The sequence below is a fragment of the Pongo abelii genome, chromosome 20, assembly GCF_028885655.2.
Source record: "Pongo abelii isolate AG06213 chromosome 20, NHGRI_mPonAbe1-v2.0_pri, whole genome shotgun sequence".
Lineage (NCBI taxonomy): Eukaryota > Metazoa > Chordata > Mammalia > Primates > Hominidae > Pongo > Pongo abelii.
In genome coordinates, this window is record NC_072005.2 from 49902880 (window position 1) to 49930645 (window position 27766).

At 37.4% G+C, this 27766-nt stretch overlaps 1 protein-coding gene across 17 annotated transcripts; it reads right to left on the reverse strand.

Moving 5' to 3' along the window:
* Positions 1-1400: 1400 nt before the first annotated feature.
* On the reverse strand, positions 1401-27730 carry ZNF404 (zinc finger protein 404). Of its 17 annotated transcripts, none has more exons than XM_054540633.2 (7): positions 26935-27729; positions 26760-26844; positions 24380-24451; positions 18703-23925; positions 13532-13627; positions 9588-9714; positions 1401-4330 (listed from the first exon to the last, which is right to left on the reverse strand). In XM_054540633.2, the coding sequence occupies exons 5-7, from the start codon at positions 13538-13540 to the stop codon at positions 2808-2810; spliced, it is 1659 nt and encodes a 552-aa protein (XP_054396608.2). In that variant the 5' UTR covers positions 13541-13627; positions 18703-23925; positions 24380-24451; positions 26760-26844; positions 26935-27729; the 3' UTR covers positions 1401-2807. The 17 variants fall into 17 exon arrangements, with proteins under 17 accessions (XP_054396608.2, XP_054396607.2, XP_054396610.2 ...); XM_054540632.2 differs by having other exon boundaries at positions 26927-27729; XM_054540635.2 differs by having other exon boundaries at positions 18703-18803; positions 18885-25259; positions 26927-27729.
* Positions 27731-27766: the final 36 nt, after the last annotated feature.

Below are 27766 nucleotides of genomic sequence, written 5' to 3' on the forward strand. Positions count from 1 at the left end.
GCCTATAGTCCCAGCTACTCCAGAGGTTGAGGCGGGAGGATTGCCTGAGCTCAGGAGTTCAAGGCTGTAGTGTGCTATATAACATCTGTGAATAGCCACTGAATTCCAGCCTGGGCAACATAGCAATACCCCATCTCTAAAAATAGAATACAGAAGACTGTTTAAATTTCCAGTCCCTCTCCCTCTCCCTCTCCTTGTCCCCTTTCTTCGGTCTCCCTCTCCTTTTTTCGGTCTCCCTCTGTTGCCGAAGCTGGACTGTACTGCCGTGATCTCGGCTCACTGCAACCTCCCTGCCTCGGGCTCCTGTGATTCTCCTGCCTCGGCCTGCTGAGTGCCTGGGATTGCAGGCGTGCCCGCCACGCCTGACTGGTTTTTGTATTTTTGGTGGAGATGGGGTTTTGCCGTGTTGACCGGGCTGGTCTCCAGCTCGTGGCCTCGAGTGATCTGCCCACCTCGGCCTCCGGAGGTGCTGGGGTTGCAGACGGAGTCTCGCTCACTCAATGCTCAATGTTGCTCAGGCTGGAGTGCAGTGGCGTGATCTCGGCTCACTACAACCTCCACCTCCCAGCCGCCTGCCTTGGCCTCCTAAAGTGCTAAGATTACAGCCTCTGCCCGGCAGCCACCCCGTCTAGGAAGTGAGGAGAGTCTCTGCCTGGCCGCCCATCGTCTGGGATGTGAGGAGCCCCTCTGCCCAGCTGCCCCGTCTGGGAAGTGAGGAGTGCCTCTGCCCTGCCGCCATCCCATATAGGAAGTGAGGAGCGTCTCTGCCCGGCCGCCCATCGTCTGGGATGTGAGGAGCGCCTCTGCCCGGCCGCCCCCTCTGGGAAGTGAGGAGCGCCTCTGCCCGGTCACCCCGTCTGGGATGTGAGGAGCTCCTCTGCCCGGCCGCTCCATCTGGGAAGTGAGGAGCGCCTCTATCCGGCCGCCCCATCTGGGAAGTGAGGAATGCCTCTGCCCGGCCGCCTGGTCTGAGAAGTGAGGAGTGCCTCTGCCTGGCCGCCCTGTCTGGGAGGAGAAATTCTTCTGCCTTGGGATGCTGTTGATCTATGGCCTTTCCCCCAGCCCCTTGCTCTCTGAAACATGTGCTGTGTCAACTCAGGGTTAAATGGATTAAGGACGGTGCAAGATGTGCTTTGTTAAACAGATGCTTGAAGGCAGCATGCTCTTTAAAAGTCATCACCACTCCCTAATCTCAAGTACCCAGGGACACAAACACTGCAGAAGGCCACAGGGACCTCTGCCTAGGAAAACCAGAGACCTTTGTTCATGTGTTTATCTCCTGACCTTCTCTCCACTATTATCCTATGACCCTGCCATATCCCCCTCTCCGAGAAACACCCAAGAATGATCAATAAATACTTAATAAAAAAAAAAAAAAGACAACACACACACACAAAAAATAAATTTCCAGCATGACTTTCCATGGATTACTTATTCAATTGCAAAGAAAAAATTCACCCATACAATGGAAGGAGCTGGTGGTCAATACATGAATCAAGGGATAAAACATAGTTTCACTTGTAGGCCACCTGATATTTTACAGTATTAAGTGCACGATACTATCTATGAAGTAGTCTTTTAAAAATGTTTAATCTGAAACCCAATCAAGCCTCTAATCATAACCTCCAGGTCACAGTAAATATAGAGGACAAAGAAACAAGTTAATCACACCTCCAGAAACAATAAGACAAACACAGGATGTGCAACACTATTTAGGTCAAATCTAAAGTCTTCAAAAAGTCTATGTCACAAAATGATGAAGGGTAGGCTCTTGACTAAGAGACTTAATAAGCCATAATCATGTAAAATATATGAGATTAGTTTGGTTCTTGGCTTGTGAAAAAGCCAGTGCTAAAAGACATTATTTTAAAAATTGGAGAAATTTGCAAATGGAGTGAATATTTTAAGACATTATAGGGTTACTGTTAATTTTTTTGTGACAATGGTTTAGTAGATATCTAGAAGATTATCTTTGATCCTAGCAGTTGTATGTTGCCTTTTTTTAGAGGTGAATGATACCTAAAAAATTCACTCAAGAAACAGGAAAAATGATGTATGTAATATATATATTCATATGTAATAAGTATGATATATATATGCATCTGTGTATATACATAGACATGAGACATGCATGGGTATATATGTATTTGTGTGTATATATGTGTTAGTATACACATAAAAAAGAGAGACATCAGATGTACTGAAACTAGGTGAAGTGCAAACAAGTCTTCACTGCACCACTGTAAACAGTTACCTTTTCTGTAAGTATGTAAATCTTAACATTCTCATAAACTTGGGGAAAACTTTTCCAAGTTAATATCTGTCTTTCGGCTACCTAACTGTTCATTTCTAATTTATTTTAATTGTAGAGGATGCAAAATGTATGTTATCTGTATTATACGATTTGTGAAAAAATTTATTTAAACAACTCTCTAATTTTCAACAGCTATCCTTTCATTATTCAATAAATACACAGTATTTATTCCAGCATTAATCTTCAGGGGTATGAATTCTGAATTTAAAAATTTCTCATTTAATATATTCTACAGGATTTTGTCCAGAATAAATTATATGAAGTGATGATAGAACATTTTCAAAATATCACACTTATAGGGTCTTCCTTCTATAAAATTTATTTTTAGTAATTCTAACAATTATCATAAAAATAATGTAATTAGTAAGCAAATACTATGTGCCAGATGCCTTTCCAAGTATTTATATTCTATATTAACTAGTTTAATCTTCACTATAGCATCATAATAGTGACAACAGTAAAAATGTGCCATGGTGAAAGGCTTTCCCTCTCATTACATTAAGAGTCTCTCACCATGGTGAAATCTTTGATGTTGACTAAGTTGATAGCAATGACTAAAGGCCTTACCACATTCTTTGCATTTGTGTGGTTTCACATCAGTATGAATTCTCTGATGTTGAGTAAGTTGATCACTACGATTAAAGGCCTTACCACATTCTTTACATTCATAGGGTTTTTCACCAGTATGAATTCTCTTATGTTGAGAAAGACCTGAGATAGAACGAAAGGCCTTCTTACATTCTTTACATATATAGGGTTTCAAACCAGTATGAATTGTCTGATGATAAATTAGTTGAGAATTAAGTCTAAAGGTTTTTCCACATTCCTTACATTCATAGGGTTTCTCCCCAGCATGAATTGATTGATGTGTCTTAAGGTCTCCAACACGACTGAAGGCTTTCCCACATTGCTTACATTCATATGGCTTCAAATCAGTATGAATTATCTGATGTTGAATAAGGTATGAATGAAGCTTAAAAGTCTTCCCACATTTTTTACATGCATGTGGCTTCTCACCAGTATGAATTCTCTGATGCTGTGTAAGTTGAGAGCCTCTACAAAAGGCCTTTCCGCAATCCTTACAATCATAGAGTTTCTCACTACTATGAATTCTCTTATGTTTAAGAAGGCTTGAGCCCCTACTAAAAGCCTTTCCACATTCCATGCATTCATGAGGTTTCTCACCAGTATGACTTCTTTGATGTTCAACAAGTAGATAGCTGCGAACAAAGGCCTTTTCACATTGTTCACATTTATATGGTTTCTCACCAGAATGAATTTTCTTATGTTGGTAAAGACTTGAACGATGACCAAAAGCCTTTCCGCATTCTTTACATTTGTAGGGTTTCACACCATGATGAATTTTCTGATGCAGACACAAATGTCGATATAATCTAAACGTTTCCCCACATTCCTTACATTCAAAGGGTTTCAAGCCAATATGAATTTTCTGATGTTCTGTAAGGTGAGAATGACGTCTAAAAGCCTTCCCACATTGCTTACATTCATAGGGTTTCATACCAGTATGAATTATCTGATGCTGAATAAGCTGTGAATAAAACCTAAAGGCCTTCTCACATCCATTGCATTCATAGGGTTTCAAATCAGTGTGGATTTTTCGATGTCTAATAAAATGCTGGAAAACTACAAATGCTTTTCCACATTCATTACATTCATAGGGTCTCACACCAGTATGGTCTCTCAGATGTTCAGTAAGGTGTGAATATTTTCTAAAGCCCTTCTTATATTCCTTACACTCATATGATTTCTCTCTTGTGTTATTTCTCTTATGTAGAGGAAGGGATTTATGTTTTTTGAATATCATTTGACTAAAACATCCTACTTTAGGTCTCTGTTGTCTCCCAAATTCAATTGTGTACTGTGGGTCATTTCTGAAAATAAACCTCATAAGGTTGAAGGTTTTATTTCTTTTCCATGTCTCCTGATGGTATGCATTTACTTCATAATTTCTTTTTTCTGAAGATAACTTGTCACTTTCAGTAGTGAAATCAAAGTCTGGAAGAAAATGAAAAAACAAACAAATGCTATTTTCCAATAACGGGGTAGGGAGAGGACATCTATATTAAAAATAGTGATAAGCTAAAAAGTGTATCTGTTAGTAGTAAAACAGTTTAGAAAATTCTAAAATACTGCGATGCAATTTTTAAAAGGCAAGAAGGGCTCAGAAAATTTTGAAAGTGCACAGAAGGATGTAAGATTTATGAGTAGGCAAAGAGAAAGTAACTAGTTCTCATATTTAGTTGCAAATCAGAATTACCACAGGAGCATTTTACATACACTACCTTTTAAATATCCACTCAGACTGAGTGGATCAGAATGCACAGGAGTACGTCCTGAATATCTCTACTCCTAACATTATCATATTGCTCTCTATATAATTTTGTCAGTGGTTTGGCTTTATCTTAGAATGAAAACCAAACACATAACCATGAATAAAAGGCCCTGTCTTATCCACACAAATTCATTTCAAGCCCTTGATATCTGCTCCCCATATTGTACCACATTGCATCTTTTCAGCTGTGAGAACACACCACAAATCTTTCCCATCTCCTGGGGTGTTACATAGATGTTCCACCTTTCAGAAATCCTCTTAAGTGGCTTCTTTAAATAATTGGCTAACTTTAAGTAAATTCATATTTTTAAGTCTATATTCCATTTCCCAATTATTTGCCTTTATGCTGCTTCTCTCAATTACATATTTACTAAATCTCATTTGTTTTACTACTTATTTTGTTACCCTAAAACATAGAATAGATGCAAATCTCCTTTCAACTCCCATTGAAAAACAAGTCCCTACCATTGGTTAGTATTGCATAATTCATTGTAGAATAAAACGTTGAGTTAAAAATGTAAACTGGATGAAAATAAAGGTCATTGGAAAAGAGAGCTGAGTAAAATAACCATTTCATTTCTGAAAATTATGTAAAAATTATCAAGTATCTCTCCCTGACTCCAATCTCTCACTCCTTATTAATCTTTTACCTCACATTTACTTTATAGGTGAGAAAAATGCACTTCCAAAATAGCTCAGTCAAGAATATAAGTGGAAAAGGCTGATATGTGGCCATTCTGCAATAACCTATCCCCTTAAAAATATACATGCCTCTACCACTGGTGTTCATTCTTTCCTTTGCATAGCCATGCTTTTCTGTTTCTGTCTCAATCAAAGTAATCACATGTTGCATTAACTTTTTCAGTAATGTTTTAAATAATGTTTTTTTTTAAATCTACAAATAATGCCTGTAAGGTTGAAGGTTTTACTTCTTTTAATTCTACACATGTTCAGTCTGTTGTGTTTCTCTTCAATGCCTTTCCCAAATTCTCCCTTCTATTCATTTAAAGCCAAGGTGGATCATTCTTGAATTCTACAGAAATGCATCTCAGCAATTTTTCAGGAATTGCACAAATTAATATATTGAAAGGCTTATCAAAGTCAAAGCAAATAAACCTAGGGATATTGGGAAAAATAAAGTAAAAAATGGGGCAAGAGTCTAGGAAACTGAGTGCCTAGTAGTTTGCAACAAAGAATATATTGGATGTAGGCTGAAGATTGATAATCTGTGTGAGGGAGCAGCCTTTGAAATCTAATATGCTAAATGGGTCAAGTATTGAAAACAAGTGGAATTCTGTGAAAAAAGTATAAATTTAAAAAGTCAAAATAATACAGATGTTATCCTCTGAGCCAATGCAATAAAGGATAAGTAGCAATATCACACAGCCAAAACACTTCCTATTTATAAACAGAAAGTACTCAACAACTACTGTTAGGTCAAAGACAAAATACAAACTGAAACTGTAGAATTTCTTGAAGACAGTGATAATGGAGATACTACATATCAGAATCTATGGCTTTCAGTTATAATGCACTGAGGCAAACTCAAAGATTAACATGCTTACATCTAATTAAAAATAAAAGAATTAAAATGAATAAATGAAGCATTTCATTTAAAAATTAGGGAAAACAGACAGGCTCAATGGCTCATGCCTGTAATCCCAGCACTTTGGGAGGCTGAAGCAGGCAGATTGTTTGAGGCCAGGAGTTCAAGACCAACCTGGCCAACAATGGGAAATCTAAAATTACAAAAATTAGCCAGGTGTGGTGGCACACGCCTATAGTCCTAGCTCCTTGGGAAGCTGAGGCACAAGAATCATTTGAACCCAGGAGGCAGAGGTTGCAGTGAGCTGAGATTGCGCCACTGTACTCTAGCCTGGGTGACAGAGTGAGATTCTGTCTCAAAAATAAATAAATAAATAAATGAATAAATATAAATAAAAATTAGGGAGACATTAGGAAAAGAATAATGGACTGCAGAAAAGGAAAATATAATACAAGCAAAATTTAAATAAAACAGTAGAATTAACACATACAAACCATTATTTCCTTTATACCTAAGGAATAAAAGATGGGGGGGAAATCCAAATATAATGACAAGGGGGAAATGACCATCAATAAAAAAATAAAGAATGTTAAAAAAATCATACAACTGTGCTGACATATTTCAAATGTGCATGAAATGATGAATCTTCCTGAAAATAAAATTTATCAAAAGTGACACCAGCTAGACTTACTGGCTGGCTTCTAGCAAACAGAATATGAAAAGGGAAAAATAATAACTTTACAGTGAAGAAAAATGACGGACATCACCGTAAACAAATTTATAAAGTTACTACCCCAGCAATAAATCATGTTGATATCATGTATTTCTAATACGATATGATAAGAAAGGTACTTCTCTGGTATTCTTCCCCAAAGCCGATAATCCCAGTTTAATCATAAAAAATTCAACAAACCCAAATTGTCGGGCACTTTTCAAAATACCTGACTAGTACTCTTCAAAAAGTATCAAGGCCAGAAAGGACAAGGAAAGACAAAGAAACTGTCACAGGTAGGAGGAAACTAAAACACATGATGACTAAATGCAATGTGATATCCTGGATTGAATCATGGAATAGAAAAAAAGACAGTGGAAAAACTGGTACAACTCAATAAAATCTATAGTTTTGCTAATAGTTTGCCTATAGTTTTGTTAACAATGTTAACTTGTTAGTTTGCATAAATGTACCATGGTTATGTAAGATGTTATCATTATAGGAACCTATGGTACCACATTTGTAACTTGTCTGTAACTCTAAAATTATTTCAAAATAAAAGTAAAACAATAACAACAAATAGACTCCAGAAGAGATGGAAAATCTAAACAGACCAATTTCCACGAAAAAAATAGAAAAAAAATTTAAAATATTTTTCCCCACAAACAGCTGGTCACAATTAGTTAACTCTCTGTTGGCCAGGCTTCAGTCTCTATATACTATTTCCCATTAATGTGAACTAGGGTGCTTTGGAGAAACAGCTAATTCCTAGTTCAGGGAGGGAAGATACAAGGCGAATCTGGAACCTCTTGTACTAAAATGCAAAGAAGCTTTTAAAGATAACAGTAAATAACTTGTGCTTTTAGTTATGAAACATTAAGAGGGATCAGATTTCCCCTTTTACTTTAAATAACTAGACATAAACTAACCAAATATAGGAAACAAGAGCTTTCAGATACAGGGCAGTAAGGAGTGCAGAATAGGGAAACAAATGAGGTGAACCTAACAAGTGCTACAGCTGACTGCCTAAAGAATTTCCAAAAGAAAACACAGGGAAGGGAGCTAAAGCAAAGGCCAGCAGTATGCCCAAGCAGAGAAGGCAGAACACAGAGTACGGGGACAGTAAGGTATACAGAATTTGCAAGATATACTACCAGAGAGTAGAGAGCTGTGTAGAAAGAGAGAGTTCTAGAGATTTGTAGAGGGATCCCCTGGAGGCTCTGGCTGAGTACTGATATGAATTTACATGTGAGCAAACTAATGAGGCAAAGGAAAGCACCACCATATAGGAGTAGGCAGAACAATACCTGAAAGTCACCAAGGGTAGTTATGGGATAGTTCCTTTTCCACCAGCCAGGAGTGGTAAGTTGGCCTTAAGGCTCTACAACTACTTTTCCCCTGAAAAAACTCACTGATTCTAAGTACAGCATGAGTTAAAAGAACAGTGATTACAAAGAGGTAGCTGAGCATTATCAAACTGAAAACCAGCAGTGACCCGTTTTAATTCCTGGTTGTATTACAGTCATCAGCCTGCATTCTATCAGACTAATAGAGGAAAATATAAATATTCTCTGGTGGAAGTTACCATCATCTGAAACCTCTTCAGTTATTTTATATGCAATGTCCAGCATACAAACACAACTACTAGTAACTTGAAGAGGCATTAACAAATGACGAATAACAAGATTAAAAGAAAGAAACAATAGAGAAGCAGACCCCCAGATGATACAAAAAATGAAGCATGAAAGAATTAAAAAATTAACTATGATTAAAATCTTCCAAGAAAACAGATGAAAATTTAGTAATAAAAGGAAAGCAAATAAAAGAATGAAGATTTCAACAAGTATTTGGAAGTTATAAAAGAGAATTAAATTGAATTTCTGGAACTGAAAAAGACAATATCTAACATGAAAAACCCCTCTTTAGAAAACAGAGTAAGTGAGCTGGAATACAGATCAACAGGAAACATTCAAACTCCATCATATGAAAAATAGAGGGGAAGGAGAGGAGAAAAGCAGATAAGGACATGATAAAGTTGTGGGATATGCTCAAAAGGTCTAACATAGGTGTAATTAAAGTCCCAGATGGGAGGAGAGAATGGTCACGTATCTTCCAAAAACAGAACAAAGACTGCCCCTTCTGCATGGAATCTATCAGATCACTGGAAGCCAACAGGCCCACTGCTAGAACTATAAAGATAACAGTAAAAAAGAGAATAATCTTAATTCATTCTACTACTATAAAAATTATGGAGGCTCTTTTGTAGTAAAGAGAAAAGCATGTTTTTTATGTAGGAAGATCAGCAATTAAAGTATTTACAGACATTCTGAACACACATATAATTTAAAATTTCTTTTTGCTGACAGTGTCTTTGCAGAAAAATACCAGAATTCAAACCTCTAGTCATTTAGAAAAAGAAGTAATTATAGGACAGTGCAGAGGCAGGCATAAAGGCAAGTGAAGAACAGTGAAGATTCAGGTGCTGAATGGGGGTGCCCATTCCACCTAACCAACTTCAAATATGCCCATTTCCACCTAATGAACTTTGAGAATATGGAGCAGAAATGTAGCTGGTTTCTTGGCATAGACCATAAAATATACAACAGAGAAGGCTGATATTCTAGAGAGCATATTGTACACCATTTTGTGCAGATATTCTTACCCAATGAGACCAAGTTAGTATAATTCTCCAACATCACATCTCTGTACAAATCCCTCTGATCTGAGTTTAAATATTCCCACTCCTCCTGAGAGAAGTCTATGGCAACATCGCTGAATGTCAATGGCACCTGAAATGACAAACCTGTGTATTATTTGTAAAAGTAAAGAAAACTTTTCAAGATGGAACATCAAATTGCAATAAAGGGGCAATATGTAAAAAGTAGTAGTCTGGAGTTACAAGATGATGACACGGTTAGGTAAGAGTAAATAAATTAGCATGTCTTAAGTAGAGTGCCCACACAATCTTAAAGAATCCTGTTGGAGCACACAAAATTTCTTTAGTAATATTAGACAAAAATCCAAATATATGAAAATAAATGAAGTAACCAAACTTTCCAAATTAAATAGTATATATAAGCACAATACCTTCTATGTACCTAAGCCATATAATATTAATAAATGCAAGTTCTTACAGCTTTTCTCTTCAAGGAATACAAAAAAAATGAATTGATAACTACCCCCTCCCCCAATTGTATTATAAAATCTTTTCCAGCCAAGATGGAATAACAGGGATTGAATTTACCTTCTTGTATGAAATAAGTGAAAACCTGAACAAAATATATTAAACCATGGTTTTCAAGACAGAAAACATTGGGCAATGATACCTGAAAGACAAGTAACAAATGAGGTGAAACCTACAGTCACACTAGTTCACTGTAAGGAGACAATTTCTAGGCTATGGCACACGCAGTGGGAACCTAAGCAAAGCCCACTGGATTCCACTGAGAACAAGAAAATACACACCAATATCCATCATGGACACAGACGCAACGATTCCAAACAAAGTTTTAGCACATCAAATCTAACAATATATAAGAAAGGGAACTCTATTATGACCAAGGCTCAATCCAAGCCTGTCTCATATTTAAAAATCAATCAAGGTAATGCACCATATTCACAAACTACAAAAGAAAAACCGTATGAACATATCAATAGATGCAGAAAAGGCATCTGACAAAAGCCAACATCCACTGCTGATATCCGTGGTGAAAGAAGAAAAGAAGGGAACATCCTTAACCAAGTGAATGACATCTATAAAAAACCCATAGCTAACATCACATTTGATAGTGAAAGGCTGAATGCTTTCTTCCCCAAATCAGGAATATAGCAAGGATATCTACTCTCACCACTTCTATTCAACATTGTACTAGCGGTTCTAGCCAGTGCAACTCAGGCAAGAAGAAGAAATAAAAAGCATCCAGATTGAAAAAGAAGTAAAAATCTCTTTATTCACAGGTAACATGATTGTCTATATAGAAAATCTAATAGAATCTAATAAAAGTTCATTAAAACTATCAAGTGAGTTAGCAAGCTGAGAAGATACAAGCTCAATATGTTAAACATAAATGGCATTTTAATTAGCAACAATTGGTGGAAATTAAAATCAAAAATACTGAATATCAAATGAAAAATATAAAATTCTTAGGAATCAACCTAACAAAAGATGTACAATACTAATACTTTCATAACTACAAATAATTACTGAGAAAAAACTTAAAAGATCTAAATAAGTAGAAAGCTATAATATGTTCATCAGTCAGATGACTCTTACCTTTGCAAACAAATCCACAGATTCAACATAATCTCAGTCAAAATCCCAGCAGAGGCCGGGTGCGATAGCTCACCCCTGTAATCCCAGCACTTTGGGAGGGTGAGGCGGGCGGATCACCTGAGGTTGGGAGTTCGAGACCAGCCTGACCAACATGGAGAAACCCTGTCTCTACTAAAAAATACAAAATTAGCCAGGTGTGGTAGCGCATGCCTGTAATCCCAGCTTCTCAGGAGGCTGAGGCAAGAGAATCGCTTGAACCTGGGAAGCGGAGGTTGCAGTGAGCCAAGATCGCAACATTGCACTCCAGCCTGGGCAACAAGAGCGAAACTCTGTCTCAAAAAAAAAAAAAAAAAAAATCTCAGCAGAGCTTTTGTAAAAATAGACAAGCTGATTCTAAAATTCAGATGAAAACACAAAGGATCTAGAATAACCTAGAGAACACTGAAGAAGAGCAAAGCTGGAGGATCAACCCTACTAATTGGAAAGCTTAACATAATACTACAATAATAAAGAGTATGTGGTGTTTGCATAAATGTAGACAAATAAGTCAATGGAACAGAGTTGAGAAATAGACCTACACATATCTAGACAACTGGCTTTAAACAAGTGACCAAAGGCAATTCAGTGGATAAAGGACCATCTTTTAAAAAAATGGTGTAGGAACAACTGGATATCTATATGCAAAATAAATGATCTATACCTTTTACCATATGCCAAGATTAACTTAAAATGGCTCATGGAGATAAACATAAAACCTAAAACTATAGATCTTCTATGAGAAAACACAGTATAAAAATCTACATAAGCTTGGGGTGAGGCAAAGATTTCTTAGATACAACACTAACAGTACAATCCCTAAAGAAAAAGTACAATCTGTAAAGAAAAGAAAAAGCTGATAAACTGGATTTCATCCAGAAATGGAACTCTCATACACTGTTGGTGGGAATGTAAAATGGTATTATCACTTTGAAAAATTAAAAACTTCTGCTCTTCAAAATTCAGTTAAAAGAATGAAAAAATGGCCAAGTGTAGTGGCTTATGCCTGTAATCTCAGCACTTTGGGAGGCCGAGGTGGGAGGATCACTTGAGCCCAGGAGTTTGAGGCTGCAGTAAACCTTGATAACAAAACTGCACAGCAGCTTGGGCAAGAAAGCAAGACCCCATCTCTAAAAAAAAAAAAAAAAAAATTAAAAATAGGCTGGGCATTGTGGCTCATGCCTGTAATCCCAGCACTTTGAAAGGCTGAGGTGGGCAGATCACTTGAAGTTAGGAATTCGAGACCAGCCTGGCCAACATGGTGAAACCCCATCTCTACTAAAAATACAAAAATTAGCTGGGCATGGTGGCAGGCGCCTGTAATCCTGGCTACTTGGGAGGCTGAGGCAGGAGAATCGCTTGAACCCGGGCAGCAGAGGTTGCAGTGAGCCAAGATAGCGCCACTGTACTCTATCCTGGGTGACAGAGTGAGACTCCATCTCAAAGAAAAAAAAAAAGAATAAAGTGACAAGCAACCTCTTATTAGATTTCATCTTTCTTAAGGTATTAAGGCACTATTATTAAAAATAACATTATTGTATAAAGTATTATATTAATATGGCATGTATGTTGGACACAAATCCCAACCTCTTCCCCACAGTTCAATATCATCTACCACATATCATTCTAGTTGATTTTCCTTTCTACAACCCTTTATATATCTGTTCCTGAGTTGGAACACAGTAATGCAGAATGATCCAGAACAACCTTGATTCCCTCAGGACTGTCAATTTCTCTTCCACTACAAAATGAGACCCTGGAATTGTTTTCATTTCTCAGTGATCCCTTAGCTAGATCCCTAATCTCTCTCTAGGTAAGTGATAATACCATCTTCACTCAAACCTAAATGCGTTTCAAAGTTGAGATCTCATCTCAAACAGACTGAGACCACTCATAACCAAGTTTTCCCTTATTTAACTGTGGAGATAAGGGAGCTGTGGAGAAAGTTTCCACTCCTGTAGTCAAATAGGACCATTGTTCCTATGCCATGAAACCATGAACCTGACAAGGGCAGCTCAACTATTTCAAGGTACTTCACTCTTTCACTGCTCTAACACTGCTCTTGAGAGAAGACTGAACACACAGAAGATGGATGAATTATTTGAAAATAACTGAAAATCAGTTCAAAAAAGGAGGGCAAATGAGGAGGACATCATCCTTCACTGCAATGGGAGGAATGTGAAATAGGTTCCAAGAGATAGCTTTCTGAGATAGGACGTTTCAGGATAAAAAATGAAAATATTACATGAATTAAAAAATCACAATATGTCAGAAAAGCAAAAGAGACATCAACTCACCTGGGCCATGGTTTTAGAAATGCTAGTTCTCTTCAGGTTTCCTCTACCAGAGAAGCAGAGTTCAGAGAAGCCAAAGCTAGGTAATCAAGGCATCACCTGCCAAAAGATATGTAACTTTACTGAAGAGATGTTTCTAAGCAATAAGATACGGTCATTTTACAGGTATTTAGTTGTCACATTTAAAAGGTTGATGATGTACCATGTATTAGTGAGGCTGTAGGGCAAAATGCATTCTCATGGTGTCCTGTAGACTTGTGAAAATCAAGGGCATTAAGACATGTAAGCAAATCTCTGCATAAGAAGAACTTAACCATGAAAGGCCATTTCTGAGACTCCATCCAAAGGAAATAATTATAAAATGTGCTTGAAGACGTATAAAGGAATGTGATGATACATATTAGTTGTAATGAAAAAAGCTGGAGAAAAATCTAAAGATACATAGATGGGTAATTAATTAAATAAATGACTGTGTAGTCACATAATGGAAAATAAGGTAGATATTAAAAACTATTGTGTAGATCACTGGTTCTGAACAGGCAGTGAATTTGTTCTTAAGAGAACATTTGACAATGTCTGGAGACACATTTGGTTGTCATAATGTAGGCAGAAGTGTTAAGGTATCTGCTGGGAAGAGACCAGGGATGCTGCTAAACAATGTACAATGCACATGAAAGTCTCTAAAACAAAGAATTAGCTAGCCAAATATGTCAATAGTGTCAAGGGTGAAAAACCCTGAAGTAGACTCATTAAAGGAAGATAACGTACTCCAGAGTCTCTATAATATATAACAGATTATGCTAACACATGATAACTGTTAAACATGAAAAAAACAGGAAAAAGTCACTAATGAGCAGGAGAAAAAAAATCTCAACAGAAATAGACTCACAAAGAATCCAGATATGGGAGCTAGCAGACAAGGGCTTTATAATATGATTAACATGCTAAAGAAAAGAAAGGAAAAGAGGAGCAAAATGGATTGCAAAATGGAGTAAATCAATAGAGTATCAGATCTGAAAAGACAATCATATGAATATTTTAGAATTATAAAATTAATTAAGAGCTTATTGGGCTGGGGGCGGTGGCTCATGCCCGTAATCCCAGCACTTTGGGATGTCAAGGCGGGTGGATCATTTGAGGTCAGGAGTTCGAGACCATCCTGGACAACATGGTGAGATCCCGTCACTATTGGAAATACAAAAATTAGCCAGGTGTGGTGGCACCCGCCTGTAATCCCAGCTACTTGGAAGGCTGAGGCAGAAGAATCACTTGAACTGGGGAAGTGGAGGTTGCAGTGAGCTGAGATTGTGCCACTGCACTCCAGCCTGGGCGACATAGTGAGACCCCGTCTCAAAAAAAGAGCTTATTATGCAACATTAAGTCAAATTTACAATAATCTTTCTTTCAAAAAATCCTCTATGTTTATTATTATTATTTTAGAGATTCTGGTTCTGTCACCCAGGCTGGAGTGCAGTGGTATGATCATAGCTCACTGCAGCCTCAAATTGCTGGGCTCAAGTGATCCTCACACCTCAGCTTCCCAAGTAGCTGGAATTACAGGTATGAGGCACTGCACTGAGCCTCAAATTAACAATAATCTTATGCAGAGAGGAAAAAAAAGAGAACACAATTGAAAAGAAAAATGCAAGAAACAGTGAAAATGTGACACTGGACATCTAGAAGAAAGTAAGAGAGAATGGGACAGAAAAATTATTTAAAGAAATAATGAACAAAAACATTCCAAATCTCAGGAAATATCTTGATATATAAATAAAAAAACTTGTCAAACCTAATCAAAATACAATGAGGAAATTCACACCTAGAGATATCATAGTCAAACTGCTGAAAAACAACATTGAAAAACATAACTTAAAACCACATAGTTAAAAAAAAAAACTGTCAGCTATAAGAAAACAGTAAGAAAAATGGTTGACTCCTCAATAGAAACTATAGTAGCCTAAAGAATGGAATTTATATCTTTAAAGTGCTGAAAGAAAAAAACTGAGAACTCTGAATTTTATACCCAGAGAAAAAATTTTTCAGAAATTCCTTCAAGAACTTTTCCTTTGCATTCACAACTAGGCTAACTGTTTGGCACAAGAGGTCAAGCTTTTGGCCCGTCTTGGCTTTTGACATGCCTTCCTGACTAAGCTTAATCACTTCTAGCTTTTGATTAAAAGTGAGAAACAGAGGACTCTTCCTTTCATTTGAACACTTAGAGGCCATTGTAGGGCTACTAACTGGCCTGATTTCAATATTGTTGTGTTTCAGGAAATAGGGAGGCACAGAGAGGAAGAGAGACAGGAATAGCTGGTCGGTGGAGCAGTCAGAAGACACATAACATATATTCATTCAGTTCACCATCTTATACGGGTGTGGCTCATGGTGTCCCAAAGCAATTACAACAGTAACACCAAGGACCCTGATCACAGATCATCATAAAAATAATGGAAAAGTTTTAAATATTGCTAGAATTACAACAATGTGACAAAGAGACACAGAATGAGCACATGCTGTTGAAAACCAGAGACAATATACTTGCTCATTGCAGGGTTACCACAAATCTCAATTTGTAAAAATTGCAATATTTGCAAAGTGCAATAAAGCAACATGCAATAAAATGAGATGTGCCTGTGTAAAAGGCATACTTCTAAACAGTTACTGGTCAAATAATAAATCAACGGAAGCTAGAAAATATTTTGAGTTAAATGATGGTGAAAGTAAGATATATCAAAGCTTGTGAGATGCAGGTAAACCAATGCTTATGAAGAAATAAGCTTTAAATATATGTTTTATTAAAACAGAAAGGTTGAAAATCAGTGATATGCATCAAGAAGCTTGAAAAGGAAAAGCAAACTAAACCTATAGAAAGTATAACATACCAAAAGTAACCAATAACGTAAAAAACCCAGATATACAAGAAAGAAAAATCAATAAAACCAAAGCTATTTCATGGAAGAGATTAATAAGAATAACAAACTTCTAGTTACACTGATCAAGAAAAAATTGCCAATATCAGGAATATAAAAGAAGATATCACTACATATTTTACAGACATTAAAATCAGAATTGTATGAACAACTTTATAACTTTCTAATAAACTTGAAAATGTAGATGAAATTTTAAAATTCCTTGAAAACACAATTTGAACTGATATAAGAAATTGAAAATCTAAATATTGTTTTATTTATTAAAGAAATTAAATCTGTATAAAGGATCTTCTCAAAAAAATAATGTCAGGCCAAGAGGATTCAGTAGCAAATTCTCCCAAACATTTAAGAAACTAAAAATGTCAATCAAACTCAACTTGTTCTAGAAAATAGAAAAAAAGAACTATGTCATAAGGCCAGAATAACTGTGATATCAAAACTAGATGAGGATATTACATAAAAGGAAAATTACAATATATCTGTTTCATGAACACAGACGCAAGCATATTAAACCAAATATTAGCAAAGAGAAACCAGTAACATATTGACCAAGAGAGCTTTATTTTAGAAATTCAAAGGCCATTTAATTTAATTTTTTACCATAACCTCAATCAAGTATAAGTTTAATTTTTAAAAAATCAATGTAATCTTTCAATATTAAGTAATAAAGGAGAAAACCATTCAATTATTTCATTAGAAATAATCCATTTAACAATATACAACATTAATCATGATAAAAATTCTCAGCAAACCAGGACTAGAGGGGAACTTCTTTAATCTGATAAAGGGGACCTAAGGAATAAAAACTACAACTACCATTATACATAAAGGGATCATTACACATAATATGGACCACTGTCTTTCTGATTTCAGGAACAAGGTAAGGTTGTCTACTCTTACATGTCTTTTCAATTTTGTAGTAGAAGACCTATTCAATATCATAAGAAAAAAAAAGGTATAAATGGAAGGAAGTAAAATGATCTTTATTTGCAGATAGTGTAGATTACATGATTATGTACATAAAAATATTTTTTAATTCCACAAGCTTTAAATTACATTAATTTATTGTTGAATAAAGGGTCAAAGTATAAAACAATTATATTAAAGCAAAGCTACTGAAAAATAAAATTTTTAAAACCTGAACAGTTTGTAAAAACATAAAAAATGTAAAACACTTTGGAATAGATTTAACAGATGTGCAAGACCTTTCGGAAACAACAAAACCTAAAGGAAAGAAATTAAAGATGAATTCAATAAATGGAAATGTATTCCATGTTCATGAACTGTAAGACTCAATTTTGAGATAATTCTCTCTAAATTTATCTACTGATTCAATGTACTGCCAATAAAACGTCAGCAAGGTGTTTTGTTTTGAGAAAATTAATTAACTCATTCTAAAATTATAGAGCAATGCAAAGAACCTGGAATAGACAAGGTGATTTTGAAGAACAAAGTTGTTCTTCAACTTATATTACCAGATTATCAAGATATAAAGCTACAGGAATCAAAATGGAGGTGCTGGCACAAAGATTGACAAAGAGGACCAACAGAAAAGTCCAAAGACTCCTGCACATATATGGTCCCATGCTTTACAGTAAAAGTCTGACTGCAGCTTAAGAGAAGGCCAGTGTTTTTAACAAACGGTGCCAGTGCACTTGGATATCTATATGAAAAAAATGATTTTGAACTTCATCCCACTACATGCACAGACATAAATTCAAGATGGATCGTAGGTCTAAGTGTGAAAACAAACAATAAAGCTTCTGGAGGAAGAAACAGAAAAATATCTTTGTGATCTTGGGATAGATAAAATTTTCCTTTTTTTTTTTGTTTTAACTTTTAATTTCCACTTATTTTAGACTTAGAGAAAAGTTGCAAGAGTAGTACAGAAGGTTCTCACATACCCTTCATTCTAGCGTTTATCTTACATAACCAAAGGATAATTATCAAAACCAGGAAATTAACATTGGTACAATATGAAAAATTTGCACATCTTATTCAAATATGTTTTCCCATTAATGTCCTTTTTCTTTTCCAAGATCCCACATATTAATCTACGTTGCATTTAGCTGTTCTTTCTCTTTAGTCTCTTCCAATCTCCTTAGACTTTCTTACTGCATTAATTTTCAGTTGCTACCATAACCAATTACCACGAATTTAGCTTAAAACAACATAGATAGGTAGATAGATAGATAGATAGATAGATAGATAGATAGATAGACAGATAGATAGATAAAATCTCACAGTTTCCATGGACATGGAGTTTAGCTGGGTGCTCTCCTCCGGCTGGTCTCACAGGCTGCAAACGAGGTGTTACCTGGGCTGTGTTCTCCTCTGGAGTTCAACTGGGGAAGAATTCATTTCCAGGTTCATTCAGATTGTAGGCAGAATTCATTTCCCTGTGGCCATATGACTGAGGGCCTCACCTTTTTGCTGACTGTTGGCTGGAGGCTGCCCTCAGGTTCTGGAGGCCACCTGCAGTTCCTTTGCAAGATAGGCTTCTCCAACATTGCCACTTACTTCATCAAGCCCACAAAAGAAGTCCAATCTGCTATGAGTCTTATATGGTATAACATAATCACAGTAGAGACATCCCGTCACTTTTTTTTTCATATGGTAAGTTTATTTTTATTATTTTAAGGAACCTTCATACAGTTTTACATAATGGCTATACCAATTGATATTGCCACCAACAGTGTACAAATGTTCCCTTTCCTCTACATCCTCACCAACACTTATCTATTTTCTTTCTTTTTTTTTTTTTTTTTTTTTTTTTGAGACAGAGTCTTGCTCTGTCGCCCAGGCTGGAGTGCAGTGGTGCGATCTCGGCTCACTGCAAGCTCCGCCTCCCGGGTTCACGCCATTCTCCTGCCTCAGCCTCCCAAGTAGCTGGGACTACAGGCGCCCGCCACCGTGCCCAGGTAATTTTTTTTGTACTTTTAGTAGAGACGGGGTTTCACCGTGGTCTCGATCTCCTGACCTCGTGATCCGTCCGCCTCGGCCTCCCAAAGTGCTGGGATTACAGGCGTGAGCCACTGCGCCCGGCCCACTTATCTATTTTCTTTTTATAATAGTCATCCTAACAGGTATTGTGGTAACATCTCATTGTGGTTTCATTTGCATTTGTCTGATGTGCTTTTCAGGTACCACTTAACCATTTGTGTGTCATCTTTGGAAAAAAGTCTATTCAAGTCCTTGCCCATTTTTAAATTGGATTATTGGTTTCTTTTTCTTTAAAATTAATTAATTAATTTTTATTTTACTTTAAGTTCTGGGATACATGTGCAGATGTGTAGGTTTTTTACATAGGTATATATGTGTCATGGTGGTTTGCTGTACCTATCAATCTGACATTTAGGTTTTAAGCCCCACATGCATTAGGTAATTTGTCCAGTGCTCTCCCTCCCCTTGCCCCCCCACTCCCTGACAGGCTCCAGTGTGTGTTGTTCCTTTCCCTGTGCCATGTGTTCTCATTGTTCAACTCCCACTTATGAGTGAGAACATGTGGTGTTTGGTTTTCTGTTTCCGCATTAGTTTGCTGAGAATGATGGCTTCCAGCTTCATCCATGTCCTTGCAAAGGACATGATCTCATTCTTTTTTATGGTTGCATAGTATTCCATGGTGTATATGTGCCATATTTTCTTTATCCAGTCTATCACTGATGGGCATTTGGGTTGGTTCCAAGTCTGCTATTGTAAATAGTGCTGCAGTAAACATACATGTACATGTGTCTTTATAGTAGAATGATTTAGAATCCTTTGGGTATATACCCAGTAATGGGAGATTCCTCAAGGAGCTAGAACCAGAAATACCATTTGCCCCATCACTTTTGCCATATAAATTAACCTAATCAGAGGAGTGACATCTCTTGACCTTTGCCATTTTCCACTGATTAGAAGCAAGTCACCATCCCTGCTCATACTCCAGGGGAGAGGACTAAACAAGGCTGTGGACTCCAGGAGGTGGGAATCATGGGGCCACCTAACATCTGCCTGTCATACCTATCTTCATGTCCTTTCAATTTGGAAGAGTACCAATAATTTATTCTGTCAAATGTCCCTCCACTGGGTTTGTATGATGTGTTTTTATAACTGAAATGAGGCACGCATTCTTGGCAGTGGCACAGTAATGATGCTGTGTCCTTCACATTTCATCATCATGTCCAAGGGTGCATGATATTGATGTTTTATTACTGGTGACATTAACCTTCATCACTTGGTTGAAGTGTTTTCTCCTGTGTTTTCCTTCTGTACATTACTACCTTCCCATTTGTAGTTAATAAATATCTTGGGAGGGTAATACTTTAATACTATGCAAATCCTCTTTCTCCTCAAACTTTCACCCACTAACTTTAGCATCTCTTGTCTTGGTGTCCATTGTGAGGATACACTGCAGCTCCCCTATGTACATAGGTTCTGCTAATAAACACTTTGAATTGGTCACCCTGGCATTGCTGTTTCTTTCTTTGGAATCCCAACAGCCCCATCTTGGGATGGTTTGGGGCAGTTCCTTTAGGGAATTCCCCTGCCACTGCTTTTGAGGTGACTCCAGCTGAATGTTCAGCTGGACAAAATAAGGTTGTTTCTGGTATTTGACTACTATGAATAAAACTTCTATGAACATCCTTTACAAGTCTTTGTGTGGACATATATTCTTGTTTTTCTTGGGTATATACCTAAGAGAGGACGTGGTTTACCTAGTTTATCCAACTGCAATGTATATAAGGTCAGTTGCTCCTCAAACTTGCCAATACTTCGTGTTGTCAGACATTTTAACTTCAGCTATTCTGGTGCATGTGTAGTGGTATCTCATTGTGATTTTTATTTACATTTTCCTGATAATGATGGGAACACCTTTTCATATGATGTTATCTATTTTGATATACTCTTGGGTCATTCAACTCTTTTCCCCATTTTTTAATTTGATTTGTCATTTTCCTATTGATTTCTAGGAATTTATAAATGTATTTTGAACACAAGTCTTTTGTGTGTGTATACAGACATAAAAAGGAGGGTGGAGGAGGAGAGGGAGGGAGGGAGGGAGGAAGGGAGAGGGAGAGAGAGAGACAGAGAGAGAGAGAGGAGGAACGAGTTGCCTGTGTCTTCTTATTCACTTTCTTAATCATGTCTTATTATAAATAGATGTTCTTAATTTTAATGAAGACCCATCTACTTAGGTATATCCACAATAAACGGGCTGGGTTATGAAATTTATAAGAGGGCTTAAGAAATTTGGCTCACTACCGCATGTTCTCACTCATAGGTGGAATTGAACAATGAGAACACACGGACACAGGAAGGGGAACATCACACTCTGGGGACTGTTGTGGGGTGGGGGGAGGGGGGAGGGATAGCATTAGGAGATATACCTAATGCTAAATGACGAGTTAATGGGTGCAGCACACCAGCATGGCACAGGTATACATATGTAACTAACCTGCACATTGTGCACATGTACCCTACAACTTAAAGTGTAATAATAATAAAATAAAATAAAAAGAAATTTGGCTCAGAATCACAGCTAGCTTCTATGTGTTGTGCAACACATTTTGATCTTCCAGTGTTTCAGGCCATAACCTACGCAACTTCACTAGTGCCTGGGAATGTTCAAGGCCTTGGCTTGGGTTCAAACCTGCAGGGAAAACACGCAGCTGAACAGGCCACCGAGAGATCAAGGCACTCTGTGAAACACAGAGAGCGAGGGAAACTTGGGGAACCTACAAACCTATCATCATGAGAATGAATAAACAAATTGTGGTGTGGTCATATAAAGGAAGATTATATAACAATTGAAAAAAAGCCCTGTTGATTTCCAAAACAACATGGGTGAATTCCAGAAGTACCAGTTTGGATGAAAAAAGGGAGATACAAGAGATTCCATTTATATGAAGTTCAAGAACAGACAAATCTTATCTTGAGTGACAGGAGTCAGAATAGCACTTACTCCTTGGGAGAACAGTGGATTCTACCTGAGACAGGACACAGAAAAATCCTCTAAAGCAGGGCACAGAAATCTTCTGTGTCTTCATCTGGGTGGTGAGTACACTGATCCTTTCAAATACAAAAATTCACTGGATTATATACATAGCTAAGATGTGGGCACCTTATTGTATATGATATATGCTTCAATAAAAAGTGATGACAGAGCTTTATTTGATGATAATGAGTAAAAATATTACATTACAAACTGTTATTTTGTTATGGTGGGTAAAATAACACATATGAATATATGCATATGCCTTGAGGGATGGAGATATACCTATATATATATTGTGTGTGTGTGTGAGACAGAGACTCACTCTGTCACTCAGCCTGGAATGTGGTGGTGCAAACACAGCTCACTGCAGCCTCGACCTCCTGGGCTCAAGCTATGCTCCCGCCTCAGGTGGTGGCATGGACCTGTAGCTGGAACTACAGGTGCATACCACCAGGCCCGGCTAATTTATTTTTAGTAAAGATGAGCTCTCATTATGTTGCCCAGGCTGGTCTCACACTCCTGGGCTCAAGTGATCCTTCTGCCTCCGCCTCCAAAAGTGCTGGGATTACAGGTGTGAGCCACCGTACCCAGCCAAAAAGATTTGGAGTAAAATGTTTACAGTTGTTGTTTCCTCACTTTGGGTTTTTCTGTATTTTCTGAACTACTATATGAGAATGTATTACTTTTATAGTAAAAAATGATAATAGAGCTAATCAATCTCTCTAAGATTAGAGAATGTAATACGATAAGTTATGAATACAGTGATATTTGGAGTACGATGAGGAGGCCTCGTTTTCTCCCAAGTCCTAAAGTCTTTGAGTTGTCTCAAATTAGAATATCAAGGCTCTGAGTTTTGAATATTGATATACAATAGTTTTCCTTTTACTGGTTTTCCCTAAGTCACTTGGATAAATCCTCTTGTCACTACACTCTCCACCTATGAGGACTGGACTCCCTGCTCCAGTTCAGGAATTGCACCTACCTTAGAAATAAGCCACTTTTGGTTAAAAAATCAATTGTTTCCAATATGCAGGAAAAATCTGCATATGAAAAAAGAAATGGGACTTTGGCATGCTGAGGCTTTTGAAAAATTCCAGTACAGTCCTGTGGCAGAGAGGTTCCATACAAGAAAGGCCAAATGAAAGCCGCCCAAAGGACCAAGAAAATGATGCTTCAAGGAAAACAGAATGGAATGATCAATAAATCTCAAAGAAATCCTTCATAAATTCAAACACTCCAGGGCCTCTCTAGAGGGTCACATTAAGGGATAAAAAATCTCTAGAGATCGTATTTTGAATTTAAAGAGTTGATCATAAAGAGTCTGCTCCTGTGGTTTTTCAGTATCACAATCACTTACAAGTCCGTCTGAAATAGTGCAGTGATCAGTGCTCCACACAGTAGAGGATGCTGCCACGTTCTCAGATGTTACTATCTCTGAAATTATAAAGACTGAAGTTCCCATGTGGCCCAGAGGAATGGAAAGAAGTGAGCTGATCACTCTATGAAAGGAGAACAGCATGTAGAAGCAGGCATGCTCACCATTCTGAGCTCAGCAACAGCTGATTAATTAAATATGTATCAGGACATCCATATAATGAAATATTAAGCAACCATTTAATGCTAAGTTTAGGAAGCTGTTTAAGGGAATAAAAACATTCAAGATACATTGTCAGTGAAGAAAATTAGGTTACAAAATTTTAAAACAGCAATTAAAAAGGGGGCAAAGAATTTGAATAGACATTTCTCCAAAGATGTACAAACAGCCAATAAACAAAGGAAAAAATGCTCAACACCATGAGTCATCAGAGAAATTCAAATCAAAATCACAATATCCACCTCACACTCATGAGGATGACAATAATAAAAAGAAAGGTAATAACAGGTGTTGGTAAGAATGTGGAGAAACTGGAACCCTCTTACACTGGGGGGAATGTAAAAGGATACTTTCGATAACAATCTGGCAGTTCCTCAAAAGAGTTAGCATATGACCCAGCCATTCCACTTCTAAGTATATATCTAAGAGAAATAGAAACATATGTCTATACAAAAACTTGTACACAAATGTTCACAGCAGCATTATTCATAATAGCTAAAAGTAGAAACAACTTAAATGTCCATCAACTGATGAATAAACAACTAAAATGTGGCATATTCATACAATGGAATATTATTCAGCAATAAAAAGAAACAAAGTACTGATATATGCTACAACCCAGGTGGATTTTGAAAACACTAGGCTAAGTGAAAGAAGCCAGTCACAAAACATCACTTATTACATAATTCTATTTATATGAAATGTCCAGAAGAGGTGAATTCATAGAGACAGAAAGTAGATAAATGGTTGTCTATGGCTGGGGAAAATGCAGAGTGAGTGCTAGTGGGTATGGAATTTCTTTTAGAGGTTATGGGAATTTTCTCATGTTGACAGTGGTGATGGTTGTGCAACTCTGTGAATATATTAAATACATTAAACTGTATACTTTAAATGACTGAATTTTGTGGCATGTGAATTATATGTTAATAAAGCTGTTTAAGAATTGGGTTACGGGCTGGGCACAGTGGCTCATGCCTGTAATCCCAGCACTTTGGGAGGCTGAGGTGGGTGGATCCACTAGGTCACGAGATCGAGACCAGCCTGACCAACATGGTGAAACCTCGTCTCTACTAAAAATAGAAAAATTAGCTGGGCGTGGTGGCACGGGCCTGTAATCCCAGCTACTCGGGAGGCTGAGGCAGGAGAATTGTTTGAACCTGGGAAGCGGAGGTTGCAGTGAGCCGAGATCGCGCCACTGCACTCCAGCCTGGTGACGGAGCGAGACTCCGTCTAAAAAAAAAAAAAAAAAAGAATTGGGTTACAAATGTATACAATTATGCAAATGTAAATATGATTACATTTATAAAATATATGTATTTATCAATATATAGAGAAAAACTGACAGACATCAATAAGTTGAAAAAAGTATGGAAAATATAAACCCATATATTAACTTACTTAATATTTGTTTTATAGTCCTGGGTTTCTGCCTATTCCTAAAAGTATATTTCATAAAATTAAAACTTTTTTTAAAAAGGCAACTATCTTACTTATTCCTATTTTGATTTATTCTGGATACCAAGTCATTTAAGGATAGCAACTATATCTTTTTGTCTTGAGACACAGTTAGATAGATTTTTGAATTTTTAACAGAGCAATCTTTTCTCTGAACAAGTGGGAAAAAATCCTCCCTGCCTTACCTTTTAAATATCTTTTGATCTGGAGGAAAAAGCTTAGTATACTCTAGAACAAAGGTCCTCTAAATATAGTCCCTGGGAACTTGTTACCAATGCAGATTCTGTGCTCCACCTCAGACCTACTGAATTAGAAACTCTGGGGCTGGGGCCCAGCAAACTGTGTTTGAACAAGCCCTGCAGGTGATTCTGATGCATCCTACATTTGAGAACCAGCGCTGCTCTAAAAACTGCTGCTGTGTTTTATTGAAAGCTTTTACTTTATTTTCATCAGTTCCCATTACCTGAACCCACCCTATGATTCGTTTGCCTGTAGAAATGTATGTCAATGTAAATCGGAGACTCTGATATATCGTATGCATTACTGGTAGTCTCAAAGCTGCTTCCTATTATATAGTCCTGATAGATGGGTTTATTTTACTTCTGAATCTATCTTCCTAATCACAGTGTCCTACAAGCAGCTGTTAAGACATCTTGTTCCATTTAATGTCATTTTGCATTTAACATCATTAGAATAAAAACTCTAAGGTATAAGATCCATTTTCTTTCACTGAGTTATCACAGTTTTATCATATCCTGACAATGCTGCTATAGCCAGAATGATGCCTCTTCCCTGTGAACTCCCAAGACAGGTCATCTGAATTTCTCTAGTGGCCTTTCACATCAACTATCTTTCTTATCCCTATTCCGATTTCATTTTCCTTACTGGATACCAAGTCATTTGAAGATAGCAACTATATCTTTTTGTCATTGTATCCCAACAAGTACAAGCACATGGTAAATATCTGATATTTGACTCAAATTTTGAAACTAGGGTTTATCCTCAGGGAATGGCTATAAAAGGAAGGAAAGATCTCTGCAAAATGGTGTTCATTATAGACTAGTTTTTAGTCAACAATTAGAAACATAATAGCTCGCAGTAGGCAAAAGGTTAAATAAATTATGAAGAGAAGGGCTTAAGGGCCTTGAAAGGAGGCTGTAATGGCATATTCACAGATATGTCACTGTTAGACAGGACATTTCCAAAAAGAAGAAAGGGTCTCATGTCTTTAAAATTAAAGAGCATTTTACAAGTAATGAGGAAATATAAACTCACCTGGACTTCAGCTTTCAGATGTGTAGCAAAAATTCTTTCCTCTTTCAGGATCTTTTTTTTTTTTTTTTTTAACAGAAGTGTAGCACTGGAAAAGAGAAGGCAATCATGAGACATCTGGGGTTTCTTGGATAGCACAGTAACTTAGAAAATACCCTCAATGATCATACCTGCTCACCTACTTCACCGAGCACAACCAGATGGGAGTAGGAGGGAAACTGGAACAGTGTTGACCTTCCCAATACGAGAGGCCAAGGTCACTGATGTCTAGGGTGGAATCTGTTTCTAATTCATAGCAGGTTCCTGGGGCTGCAGCTTTAGAAATGCTGTGGTTACAAACATATAACTGGCTCCTCGGCGCTTCTAAGGGGGAAATATCCAGGAGGGATGCCTATTCCTGAGAACTCTTTATCGAGTCTTCTCAGAGCCTGCCTTGAGGCCGCAGCCAACTTCAAAAATCTCATCTCAAGATCAAGTCTGTGTTTTCTTGCTGGGATCCTTCATGCCTCCATGAATCTGGCTTCTCTCTTTTACCTGCTGCAGATCCCGTGTCTGTGAGGCGACAGGGCTGAGGAATCTGCAGAGCCTACAGCCTAGAGTCACAGTGACAGTTCACACAGGTACACAACCCTGTTCATTCGTCTAACGCACACACACGTACACAACCCTGTTCATTCAACACACACACACACACACACACACACACACACACACACAGTCTCTCAGAGGCACACAGAATCTCCTCCTCTGCTGCTCAAGCAGACAGGCCTGAAATTCTACTGAAACTCCAGGGATGACACGCCCCGTTCACGCCCTGGGTCTTCTGGTCTTCAGCGCCTCTCATCCTCACCGCCGGTTCCATTCCAACCAGGGACTATGGAAGCCTCCGCTGATTTCTTTTCTTTGGACACGATCTACTCACCATGTAGGGGCTACAGCAGCTCGGACACCGGAAAAAGACCTAGAGCTCGAGGGTGACCCAAGCGCGGTGACTTCTGGGAAATGTAGTC

Coding starts and splice junctions, on each gene's coding strand:
- ZNF404 (XM_054540633.2), bottom strand. Junction 4,331..9,587: donor TACTAACTTGGTCTCATTGG/GTAAGAATATCT, acceptor ATTTTCTTCCAG/ACTTTGATTTCACTACTGAA.